Source organism: Anabrus simplex, chromosome 2 (genome assembly GCF_040414725.1).
Source record: "Anabrus simplex isolate iqAnaSimp1 chromosome 2, ASM4041472v1, whole genome shotgun sequence".
Lineage (NCBI taxonomy): Eukaryota > Metazoa > Arthropoda > Insecta > Orthoptera > Tettigoniidae > Anabrus > Anabrus simplex.
In genome coordinates, this window is record NC_090266.1 from 144,937,002 (window position 1) to 144,951,107 (window position 14,106).

Here is a 14,106-nt window from a genome sequence, read left to right on the forward strand (position 1 = left end):
GTTTGAACTTGGCCCATTCCTATTCAACACTGCCATCCTCTCCTTTAGGAATTTGTTTCAGTACTTCTTAAAACTTCTCTTGTGCTCCCTTTTCTTTTATGAATAGTTTTCATACAGTTTTTTTGTTTTTGTTTTTCTTGTGTGTTTAATTTCAAGTCTTAATTTAGCTACTACAGTTTTGTGGTCTCATTCAAAATCTTCTCTTGGCATAGCTGTCAGATCTTCCAATTGTCAGCGTTTCTCTCTCTCAGCTAAAATCACATCAATCATAGTTTTTGTTCTCCTTTGTCCCCATTCATATCTAGGTGTTGTTTGGCTGTTTTTCTTTCTGAACCATGTATTGCTGTCACAAGAATCAAGTAGTAGCTCTCCTGCATTTTTATTTCTGTAACTGAAAGGACCAGTTATTTCTTCTTTATCTTCGATGCACCTCTCCATTTCCTCCAAGAACTCTTCCTAGACTCTCTCAACATTACCTGTCTGTGGTGTATGTACTTCGATAAAATCTTGCGTTCCACTCTCCAAGCCAAGTCTGATTTTTTTATGACTCTTCATTTAACTGGTAGACCTCTGCACTGTACCTGATCTTCCCTCACAATAAGACCTACTCCATTATTGCAGTTTGCACCTCCACTCCAAAACAAATGAAACCCCTCCTTGGTTATCTGAACGAATCATATCCATGAAATTTCATTGTAATTTTCGTCCTAAATGAAAGGTAATTCCTTTCACACAAATCCACGATAAAATTAACAGTAAATGAAATAAATACCATTATTACTAGATACGTAATTACGCCGACTATTTTGCTGTGGACACTATTCTCTTCTGTAGCATTCTGTATTGTACCGTACCCAGGGGTAGGAACCCTCCAGAACGATGCCTCCCTTTCCTGATTAAACATCCGACTAACTCAGGTTGGATAGAGATGTGGGTTTGTCGTGGGCGAGTCTAAATGTCTGAGTTTATAACTTATCTCTAAGTATTGTGACAGGAATAATGGAGGTTTATCTCGAATGAGAAACACCGATATGGGGTAAGAGGAGTTTATTACATAAAGTAACCCGAATCATATTACAACACATATGAAAATCAATTAATAAAACATCAATGAAACTGACATTAAAATGCAATATTAAATCAGCAAAGTTTGAATGTGAAAAATAAACATTGATTACGCAAATCAAATAAAATATTGTAATTGGAATTTTTACTTTATTATTTACTGTTGATAAGTTTCGAAATGACTCTGCATTATATTCCAACGTTCCTGTTCGCATGGAGTAACACCATTATGAGAATCACAATTATACAGATTGCTATTCAGGGTAGTTGCCACAATAATAGCATTGAAACTTGATTTAAGATGCAGTGGGACATGACGATATGAACTACGAAAAAATACTAGTGGCATTCCCTACGCTATATTTACAATAATCAAATCAGTTAAAATAACCCAAGTATTTACATTGGATCAGGTGGGGAAAACTTACACACTACACTGACTCAACGTGAAACGCGGTTCACCAAAAGATCTAGTAAGAACTAGATTAACCACAACCATCCACTCAGCACTCGGATTGTTCCCCATTAATCAACAAGACAGCAGATCAAAATCACAATGAAATCACATAAAAACAGCATCTTTTAAGAGAAAAACAAATAATATAATTTAATAAACACATGGAAATCAATGGGCAACCATTGCATTCATCTAGCTGCATTGGCGCGCCGGTTAGCGCCCCTATTCAATCGCATATTTCCTGCATGGCAGTGGGCTGAAAAGAATGTTAAAACTCAAGACTACTCTTGGAAATAGGTCACTGTTTTGAGAAGATTATATCACGGAAATTGCTTCTCACTTCGCGACTACACTATAACCTTGGCTGATAACTGACCTGCATAGCGACTCAACAACTGCTCAGAGATTCACATACACATCGTACATATTGCTAGCCTGCTACAATATCTTAATACACATAATATTCACTGGCCTGACATTTACTTCACGGCAATTCTGATTTTCAATAATATTCCAGAATTCAATCACAGGCCTATTCTCGCTTTACACAATTCTTATAACATTTCCAGGCATGCAATCTGCCTGCATAATTGACATCACATCTCAGCATGCACTCAATTCTCATGTATATCCTGTCATCTCATCAGCCTTTCTCATTACAAATCAGGGTTCGATTCCCTCTTTAATCATTGTTCAGAACAGTTTCCAACCCACATTAAAAGAATCTATCCTAGTCAACGAACACGTACAGCTCCACACGTTTCACAGCACCCGTAATACATGCAGCATGTGTCCTATCTGTCACTAATCTCTCTGAATAAATAAATGAAATTTAGTCTCGACGCTGCGGGTGTATAACTCAGGAGGTTGATGATTTTGGCAGTCTAATCTTTCTATCTCTATCAAACAAGAACACAGGAATAACCTTTAGATAACATGCATAATTCACACAAATAAAATCAAAAATAAATCCTGACATTTCCCTCAATATCCCATTTACTTAGTTATAAAGTAAAAGAAATAAAGAGAAAATATGCGATCCCTTCCTGTCCATATTTACATCACAAATAGAAAATGAACACATGCCAGCAGGCGAAATTACACTACAGAAAATCCCTAATCTAAGCCTCACTAGTATCAATAATTCATAAAACATGCCATTTAATTATAACACGTGCGTGTTATCTTGGCAACTCCCAGGACACCTGTAGCGGCTCACATCCCCACACCTATGGGGGTCTACTCCATGGTCAGCAGGATTTCAACACGTGGAACCAATCTTTCTTCTATAGGCGATGCCATCTTCTTGAGGGTAGTTCCTGTATAACAGCAACACACAAGATTCTGGCAGTATTTCTTCACCGCTCTCCGTGCACGATGCACCGATCAAACCCTTTGTCAGCCGTAACTTAAGCCCAACGTGAATACAATGACACAAAACACACGTAATATTCACTGTACAATAAATGTTAAGGGTTTAAATACAGTCACTAGGAGCAGCTTGCGGATCGATACGAATAGTCACGTAACCGGCCCGAAAATACAATACGGATGAGCGTCTCTCACTCGATTACCAGTCTGCGACTAACATTACAGTCTGTTTCTGTAGTACAAAAACTTGCGCCATAGCGCACTTGGCGACTTATAACTGCATCCAGTTTACGTAGCACTGTTCACAAGAAATAAATTCACTGTCTTTGGTCAGTGAGACCTTACAATGTTACACTTTTGGCCACGTGGCAGCAATTACGCGTCCCATGCACACTGTAGTAAGACGCTGATGCTCGCGCGCAACTAACGGAGAAGTGCGAAGCGATGTTCACTTCATGACAACACACCCAGAAAGAACGCTCTTAACAGGTGGGGCACTTAAGTAACATAGCCAACACCGTTGTGGCTAGGGGATTCCCTGTAGGTTCAAATATTCAACCAATCAGAGTTCTTGGTACACACAATGACTTTGTGATTTACTAAAATTAATATCAGATGCACTCATGATAACTGAATTATGGCTCAGACAATGGTTATGATTTATTCCTTACTATTTCTTGCTCTCAGGCCTGTGGAAAACCCTCAAATAAGAGAACTGACCTCTCTTTTTCACTGAACACATCCCACATATATCAATGTTGGTCAACCTGGGATTTTAATTCTGCACGGTCCAGAATTCATACTAGCCACACCCTCGCTTCCTAATTGGCTGAACACTCCTCATGCCCAAACGACTTCTACACGTGCCGGGATGTGCTAACTGTTGGTAAAGCTGAACGTTTCCCACGGTTGCAGGCAAGCTTCGCAAACCATCCAGCGACATTATGTCTCCAGGACTTCCGGTCTCAATTATACTGTAATCTGCTACTCTTCCAGTGCCTAACTGAAGTCCGCGTTTATATTACTATTTGATATCCCAAATGTATGACTTAATATCTCATATGGGCCGTCAGGGTATGGCTCAGTACTGTCTTTTGTTTCCTTCCTGAGGTACTGAGATTGCACCGATGAATGGAAGTGTTGTATCTGTGAATTCTCAATATCTTTGTCCATCATGTTTAGTGCGGCAGTTTAGATAGGAAAATGTAGGTGAAACATAATTATTTTTGTTGTAAGAAAAATAGCATGATCCCTGGGCCGATAATTATATTAAATAATGAGTTATGAGCACAAGGCAACAACTCGCCACACCAAGTAACATCAAGCAAAGAAGCAATGCAAAGAATTTCAAGGAAGATAAGTGAGCAAAGAATTAACACACAAAAGTGTTAAATGAGCAAATGACATACTGAAGTGCTAAGATGTAGTAGAATTCATAGTCGTAATGTAGCAATGTATGTATGTATTTCTCTATTAATAATCATATTTATTAATTTACCAGCCTCAGTGGCTCAGGCGGCAGCATGCCGGCCTCTCACCGCTGGGTTCCGTGGTTCAAATCCCGGTCACTCCATTTGAGATTTGTGCTGGACAAAGTGGAGGCGGGACAGGTTTTTCTCTGGGTACTCCGGTTTTCCCTGTCATATTTCATTCCAGCAACACTCTCTAATATCATTTCGTTTCATCTGTTATTCATTGATCATTGCCCCAGTGGAGTGTAACAGGCTTCGGCAGCCGGCACAATTTCTATCCTTGCCGCTAGATGGGGGCTTCATTCATTCCATTCCTGACCCGGTTGAAGGACTGGAAACAGGCTGTGGATTTTCGTTAATTTACCACTAATTTTACTCTTAATTTGCTTAAAAGCAATTATCTTCCATTTCAGACAAAAATTATAATGAAATTTCATGGATAAGATTCGTTAACGTGCCCCCAAACCCCCCACCCCACCCCCTTCCTCAATCTCTTTTTATCCCTTTCCTTTCCACTTGGTTTCACTCAATCCCAACAATGCAGTGTCCTTATTTTCTAGGCATTTCTGTTAGTTCTTTTGTCTTGGTGTTAACAGTCAAGACATTTATAACTGCAATCTTTGTCGTTGGTTGCCCGCTTTTCACAGTTCCTCCAGGATGAAAATGCCTGGAACTGTACGCCACTTTTGGGGGACACCCTGACCATTTCCAAGGTCTCGACTTGGTCATTTAAAGGCTATTAGTATGGTGGGCTCGTCATACCCAAAGGCATTTTATACCTACTGCCAGAATATTTTCAGGCCTCTCCTTACATGGGGAAACTGATGCCTTTTGCAGCCACTCCTAACATGGAGTGCAGATGCAGCTAGAGGGACTTGGTATTACCTCCAAGGGACCATCAGTCCTCCTAAAGAGCCTCATCTGCCCGAAGTCATTGGCCTCTTTTGATTGTACTCATATCTATCCTCGAGTACAGGGGTGTCTCTTCAGTCATCTCCACTGTATCAAAGTCCACCTTCTCCGCCGAAGATGCCCTTGAGGTCTTCACTCGTAATCCTGTGAACTGGGACCCTTACCAAATATTACACACCGGGTGAGTATGCTTTGGGACTTGCATAGGCAAGGGCACCACTTGTTGGGTTTGGCTGCCTCTGAAGAGGATCCCTACCTGCATGTGGATGAAATACAACATTTTTTTGGAAGTGGAAGTAGCACACACTCCTCACATCAGGATATTCTGAACGCCGACAAATCAGCAGCACTGGGAGAGCAAATGCATCAGCTTTTTAACAGTGAAACAAAAATGAAATCGTCAGTATCATACTTCATGCAGTAAATGATGTAAATGTTCAAATAAAATTACTTTTCAATGATGGTCCAGCTGGCACTAAATCTCTCTACTACAGGGTCAGCCAACTGGCTGGCGTGTGGTGTAAGAGGGTCCGTGTGACGTCGGAGAGCCTATGTGACGTATGAGCGCAGAAGGTGGGGAGACGCTGTCGTAGAGTGAGACAAAGAGACAGCCTCGCTTAGTAGAAAACACGTAGTGGTGGTGGTAGTGGTACAGTAAAGTACATAAGTATGGATGAACCAGGCACATCATGCTGCGACAAGCTACCTACCCCTCAGATCTTTTTATCTTTATGGGAAGATCTATATTTATTTGTTGAAAATGATAGGAATGCTACAGCTAAATTTTTAGTTTGTAGAAAAGAGCTACAGTATTTAAAAAGATATAATTTACAACGCCATTACATTTTGTGTCATGCTGCAGATTATGACCGGTATCAAGGCGAGGAAAGGGTACGTGTAATTACACAACTAATAAGAAACAAGTGATGGGGAAGAAAACCAGAAGCCGTTTTAAGAAGACATAAACACTTCATAAACATTTCAACAGAAGCATTTTACCAAAAGTCTCCAAGTTTTTAACAGCAAGTGATATTATTGGTAAAGCTCTCAGGACTTATAGTGAACCTAAGACATTTTAGTCCAATAAGTGTTTTTAATATTAAGTTTAATGTCTAACTAACAACCGCCCTCAATGCACTCTCCCCCCTCCCACCTATACGCTTTCTACTAACACCTGTTTTTAAATGTTTTTTTTAATGTTTTAATGTAAATTATGAGATTGATTTTATGCTATTTTTACCTAAACTACATGTAAAACAGCTGATGATGATTGCTAAGCAATCGAAACATGTTCTGTAATTATTAATGTCTTTATAAATAGCCCAAGGCTAAATAAAAAAGAGAAAGTATCGATTAGGTGGAACCTTTTTTCATTTATTGATTGGATTACATTATCAATACGGGAATGAAGTGGATAGTTTGTAATTAAATAACTCTGTCGAGCATTTGATCAGTGAGTCAGCAGTTCGACTGGGTTACAAAATTTCATATTTAATTGCAAATAAACTGAAACCGTTCAGTGATGGTGAATTCGTAAAGGAATGTTTAATTCTAGCAGGTGAGTTGTTTTGTCCAAATATCATTGAGTTTGAAGCCACCAGCTTGTCCGCGTGCACAGTGTGAAGAAGAATTCAAGACCTATCTGACGATGTCCACCTACAATTATTAGAACTGGCAAAAAGCTTCCGGGCATACTCCTTAGCAGTTGACGAGAGCACAGATATTTCTAACACGGTCAAACTAGCCGTTTTCATACGAGCGGTTGATGAAAATCTTACAATTTGGGAAGAACTACTGGATTTAGTGCCTATGAACTAAAAGGCATCAACATTTTCAACTGCATTGTTAGTGTTGTTGAAAATGCTTCCTTGCCATGGGACAAGCTAGTTTCATTAGCAACAGATGATGCACCTTCTATGGTAGGATGCAATACTGGAGTACTTCGGCTCATAATACAAAAAATGAAGACTCTCAATATAGCTCGCACACTTGTTCCAATTCACTGTATCATACATTTAGAAAATCTATGTGCGAAAAGCATTGAACTGAATGAAGTAATGACCAGTGGTTAAAATTACTAACCTCATAAGATCAAGGGCCTTACGTCATCGGCAATTCAAGGAATTCCTAGCAGAAAGTGACAGTGAACTTGGTGATTTGCCTTATCATTGTGCTATTTGCTGGCGTAGTTGAGGCAAAGTACTAGATTAGTTTTTTCAACTACAACAAGATATAGTTACATTTATGGAGCGACAAAATGTGCGAGTCCCCGAACTAGAAGATCGCAGGTGGATTTCTGACCTCGCATTTCTTGCAGATTTAACAGGTCATTTGAACATTCTGAATGTTTCTCTCCAGGGAAAGAGTTTAATAATTACATAAATGTTTGATAGAGTGAAATCGTTCAAATTACAGTAAAATTGTGTCTGTGGGAGCGTCAGTTCATGAACAGAACTATTCTACATTTTCAAAAACTGCTTACAGTGTTTGAATGTGCTACGGCTGAGGTTATTAATAGGTATGTCAAAACCATTTTAAAAAACTATATTTAGAATTTGATTGTAGATTTAACAATTTGGAGTGTCTGGAAAGTGATTTTGAACTTTTAACCACGCCATATTCAGTTGTTGCATATAACATTGATCCAGACCTACAATTAGAGTTAATAGATTTACAGTGTGATAGAGAACTAAGAGATACATTTGTAAATAAGAAGGAATTTGTGTGACTTTTATAGACATTTTTCACAAAAAAGCTTTCCCCGATTGCATAGGTTTGCAGCAAGAATGCCGAGTATTTTCGGTTCTACCTATGCCTGTGAACGACTCTTTTCTATTTTAAAAACAACCAAACCAAAACAGAGAAGTCAGTTATCAGATCACAGTTTGAAGTGTGCTCTTAAACTTAGTGTTTCTCAAACATTAACTCCAAATATTGAAGAACTATTCAACGAAAAAAGACTACAAAAATCAAGGAAACCCACGAGTGGCTACTGAGTATCGATATCGTGAGGTAAAACGTATGTTTTGAGTTTACAGATTACTCTTTGTACTATTTTTGTTGTAAAACTGTACTGTTTGTTACTATTAGCACTCTTTTTACAGTGCATGATATAGTGAAAAGCCTTTTTTTTTTTTTTTTTGTTCAATATTGGTTCCAAAGATGCACCGAAAGAAAACAAGTTTAGTTTTTATATGTAGAAATAAAGTTGCTTTATAACTCTTATGCTACTTCATAACAAAGTTACATTACAATAAAATATGTAGAGAGAAATATGTACTACACATACCGCATTGTACCTGCAGCTCTTGGGCCTCCCCCTACGAATGACATGTTTCCCCTCGCCCCTCTAGCCTTCACTTCACAGTTATCGTACTAAGTACTTCGTTTCGTTTCGCTGCACGAGCAGAGTGTGCGACATGTTACCTGACATCACACGTACACGCAGTTGGCTGACCCTGCTCTACTACATGCTTATTTGAAGACATCAATACTCCTGCCCAATGGTTTTACTTCTCATACAGAATTTGTCAGCACTTCAGACTTGCCACCACTTGAATCGAAATTGAAAAAATCCAGTAATAATGCTATTACATAATTTAGATTTATCAGAAGATTTATGCAACGGAACTAGACTAAATGTAACAAACCTGTGCAATAACATAATTAAACCAAAAAATCGCCACCAGTGAACAATTTGGCAAAGAAGTACATATTCCTAGAATCATCCTTGATTTAACAAAAGGTCAAATAGGATGTTCAATGTCTGTGTGTATTAGGTTATCAGCCCAGAGGCTGGTTCAATCCTCATATAGCACCTCCAAAGGATATGCAGTTCTAGGGAAAAAGCAAAAATCAATGGAAGTGCCAAAATTAGGTGTACTAGGCAAGATGAGGAGTGAGGTAGTGTGCCATTACTCACTGGACCAAAAAGTGCTTTTGTAGCACAGCTGATCCTATGAGCAACACCTGTTATTAACACTACCCATACCCTAGTAAGTTCCATATTGTCACAGCCATGGATGGGACTGCAACTTCGGTGGATGCTATACTTTGTTCTGGCCTGTGCCATTGTACCATGTAAGGGTCTCAATGTCTAGTAAGACCTGCATTTGCCATTATGCTGCACAAAGCGCAGGGCAGAATTTTCAAGTTTGTTGGTACGGACTTAAAAACATCAGTTTTTATACATAGTATGTGGCATTTTCTAGACTCAAGAGGCCGAGCACATTAAGAATATGATTCCCACAGGAAAATCAAAGTCGTTCTCGGAATATAGTGTGGAAAGATTTGCGAGATTAAGATGTTTATTAACATTTTTCATAATTAAGGTTGTACTCTTATATTGCAAAGTATCATATTTGTTTGAAATTTATAATAAAGCAGTGATTTTACATGAATTGCTGTATTTTGTTTTCATTGTCCTTCTTCGCTGTTCAAGTACAAATAAAAGTTCACTATGATTCCGAGTGAAGCTCGGTCAACCAGGCACTGAGACGACATAAAAGTAATATTTTGGAAGACGTTTTTGATAGTCTGAGATGTCAGTTCAAGCTCTTTCCCATTTGAACTAAGCACGTTGGTACAATAATAATTTGTTGCATGGATTTTAACCAATCCAGATATCTAAATATGATTAGATATTAATTTGTGATCTACTAGATACTGATCATTTTTATAACATAATAGAAATAGATCATTCGTTGCTGTCATCAGAGTCTTGCTTTCTGGGCAGTTACCAGTTACTTGAATGAAAATAAACCAGGGATAATGTTAATTAATCCTGTCCCTTGCATATCCCTGTAGCAGCACATCTCCCTGAACCAATATGGTTAAAATTATATAAGCCTAGTTACTGTTTCAGGGGATAGTGTTTTATATGCAATTTATGGAATTAATTTTTTGTAAAACCTTCTCTCAGTATTAATGATATTATTCCAGCTGATAACTGTTTCTTCAACATATATTTTATGACATGGCAAATATTCTGTGTTTTAATAGTTAATATTTTCAATTTTCAGGAAGAAAAGTTCCAAGATCGTGTCATGTCAGCCGGGAAACTGCCTGAACACTCCTCCTGCAACACCACCGCTGTTTCCGAAACCTCGAGGCCTTATTCCCAAGTAACAGGGTATTCTCGGTTCAGCCCTCGTGTGCAGGAGTTACTCTCAAGGAGAGCTTCCAGATCTCCTGAGGACTGTGCCAATTTGGAATTCTCACGGACTACAAAAGGTGCCAGCAAAGATTGTGTGTTAGGTAGAGCTACTGACTTTTCATATACAAACTGTTGCGGAAGATTATTAGAAGAACACCGAAGATATCTCACTATGAATCCTGTTCCCACAAATTGCCCAGTTTTGGTGGAGCCATCTTCAGTGTGGCATAGCTTTCCTGTTGATGACACCTCACTAAGCATATGGCATTCTAGTCAGGGCCAAGAGGACGAAATTTTATTCAACAGTTTCCAGTTTCTTACTGGAGTTTGTTGCATCATCTATTTAATCAGAATAGCCTACATTTTGCAGATAGTAGTGTGCGCTGTGATCTCACTTCTAAACAGCTGAAATTCAAGTCGAGTTAATATTGATATATCCGTATGTAGCATTGAGTTCTTGTACCTGGTTTTCTTCGTATTTGTATGTTCCTGCTTTAATACAGGGATTGAAACCTTATCTCTTGAGTATTACATTTGAAAACTGTATCTTGTTAGAGTATTTATTAGATGCTACTCTGTGTTTGGATTTCAATAACCCTGTATATTTGCAAATTGCTTGCATCACACCAGTCCTCGGCCTGCAGCTTTACTTATTTTCTTTTTACAGTATTAAAAGTTGGAGGATATTACTAAAATGATAAGAATGTAATTATAAATTACGTATTAAAGTGCAAGTACTAATTTGATAATATATTGTAATATAACTGTCCATTATCAGTAAAAATGTTTTCCTTGTTTTGAAATGTACATAGGTATAAATCTCTTGAAAATTGTTGCTTTTGTACTTGTCCGGCCAGTGTTCGTGATGGCATTCTTCAACCCTTTGGTTTGAAAGGTTAACCTTGCCTGTGTTACCAAAAGAAGAGGTTGCATGAGATTAGTAATTAATTATTTAGATTATAGTTTAAAGTTCTTGTTATTTCTGTAAAATGTGATATCTTCTATTGAAGATAAGCTATTTTCTTAACATACTGTTAGTTTGATATGGACCTATTAATTACATAATGTTGCTTAGTGAATACTTGGCTTATGCCTTGATCGTCTCACAGCTTATGGTATTGTGGTCAAATCTGTTTTTCAGACTCTGTGATTATTACATTTGTATATTTTGTTCCTTTATATTCAACTTCGATTATAGATCTGGATGTGTAGAATACGTAATGAAGAGGTGAAGCTTCATAATCACTAATCAATTAATCATGAAGGTCTTTTCATTTTAGTACATTAATGACCGTCTTCAATTGAAGAATCACATTCATATTTTTATAGTGTAAGCAGATTTGTTTTTATGAAATACTGTAGTGTTTTGTGCAAAAGTTGTTCACCCTCTGTGGCTGAAAATTAATTCTTAGAAATTCAAGCAAGTTTTGTTATCACTGTTAAACTTCTAGTTCATTTTAAAAGATCTTACACTTCTGATAAGATATTTTAATATATTGTTATTCAGTGGAAGGAATGTTACGTTTTATACCACTCTTAATTTATCATTTGAAAACTGTTAAAAAATTGTAATCCTATTGCACAAACTTTATTATATATTTTAATCATGCACATGACTGCATCTTCTGTGATACTTCTGTAGTCTGCATAATTTTCATATCTGAACATGTAATACTGGATATTAGACTGCCATTTAAACTAATATTCAAGGGACAGTGTCTAGCATCTATTGTAAACATTACTCTTTCAGTGTTTATATAAACCCAGTCATGTTTATTGTAAATGACTAAGAGGTTAGCGTGCTGGAATTTGATCACAGGGGTCCCAGGTTCGATTCCCAGCAATCGGGTGTATGTGCCGTCTTCATCATCATCACCACAATGTGCAGGTCGCCTACGGGTGTCAAATCGAAAGACCTGCACCAGGCCTCCCCAGAGACCACACACTTTTTTTTTATTGTAAAGATCAATTCAAAGTAGTTTCAAACTTGTATGTGAATAATAAACAATCCGTTTTTCAACCAGTTGTATCTGTATGACTCGGTATGTGTGGATGTAAATGGTTGTATGATTAGTTTTAAACATTTAGTCATGGTTTGAAAAACATTTTAATTTTAATGTTTATTTATCTATCCCAGTTATTGTGCTCAATTTTCTCTCTGTATTTCTCTATAAACATATTACTACAAAATTAAAAATCCACTTTTAAAAAGAAGCGGTTGCTGCACTCGGTCACATAATGCTTTAAATTAGAGGAATAAATAATCAAATAAGCAATGATTTTTATTGATGGATATGACTTTATTAACAGAAATAAGAGTTATAGATCCACCTAATCAGTACATCAGAATTGAAATAATTAAAATTAACTTCTGTATTCATTCTAATTTCTTATCGTCTGTGTACTAGTTTTGATCAAGAATCCAATCATCCCCAGCAAAATGAATCAAACAACAGGACAAAACACATTGTATAAAAGTATAAAACTTGCCAAGGAAGGAAAATTTGACGTTGTCTTTTCTTCATGGGGCCTCTAAATATTAGTTCCTAATTAGCATCGACCTCTAAGATCTTTTGCTACCATGTTTTTCCTTCATTCCCACCTAGATATACCTGCTCCCTTCACAAAGCTGCAGGTTGTTCTTATTGGGTCTTCTTGGATTTTTTCTCTCTCTTCACCTGGTAGTCACAGAGTGGAGAATTTGATTCTACCCAGCGCCTCACATTCGAAAAGTATGTGTTCAGCTGATTCCTCTGCCTCATTGCATTTCCTACATATATTGTCTCTTATTACTCCATTTCTATGTAGGTGTTTTTTTTTCAGATGGCAGTGCCCTGTCAACAGTCCTACTACCCATCTTATATTTTCTCTGCTGAGTTTGAACAGTTCTTTAGTATGCTTCTTGTTTGGTCCTTTTATCAGTTCCTGTGCAAGCCTGCATCCTGGAGTATTGTTCTAGTTCTCCATTCGTTTCTTTTGTACCCATTTTCCGATGTAGTGTCGGGCTTCTCCATAGGAAATCCCACGTACAAGTTCTGAGCCTACAAAATGTGTCTTTGCCCCTTTCTTGGCTGGTTTATCTGCCTTTTCATTTCTTTCTATACCTGCATGCCCTGAATGGCAATACCAAACAATTCTAGATATTATCCGGACTGCTTCTAGTGCCTTAATGGCCGCTTGGCTGTCCGTAAAAATGAAAATGTTCTTATTCCTATAGCTCATTTTCAGATTTTCTTCAAGACATGTTGTGACAGCTATCACTTCCACTTGAAAGACTGTAGTGTGTTTGCCCAGGCTCATCTGGATTGATCTCTCAGGTCTTCCCCCGTTGATCCCTCCTCCTGTGCCATCCCCAGTCTTTGAGCCATCAGTCCACCACATTATATCTTCTATTTCAGTATTCCCTTTGTTGATATCCCAGTCTTTTTTTTTATTATCTGGGTTTCAAACTGTTTTTCAAAATTGTACTTTGGTTTCATATGATCAGAAGACATGTGTAGAACTTCCTCTGTTATTACTCCGTTAATTTTACAGTGTCCTGGATTGGGTCTTCGTGCATTCCAGCACTCTGATTGTGCCAATCTATATGAACTCATTCTAGCCTGTCCCCTTTACAAAATTGCATAGTGATGGGAGGTATAGTAGGTATTCAAGTCGGCATAGTTCTCATAGCC

At 37.8% G+C, this 14,106-nt stretch overlaps 1 protein-coding gene across 2 annotated transcripts in view; it reads left to right on the plus strand.

The window, feature by feature from the left end:
- The window catches only part of LOC136862709 (kinesin-like protein KIF3B), a 397,790-nt gene extending 384,867 nt beyond the window's left edge, over positions 1-12,923 (plus strand). For both annotated transcript variants that reach the window (XM_067138926.2, XM_067138927.2), the window contains exon 19: positions 10,299-12,923. In XM_067138926.2, the coding sequence (XP_066995027.2) occupies positions 10,299-10,404 (106 nt within the window). In that variant the 3' untranslated portion in view covers positions 10,405-12,923. The remainder of the gene's footprint in view (positions 1-10,298) is intronic.
- The last annotated feature ends 1,183 nt before the right edge of the window (positions 12,924-14,106 follow it).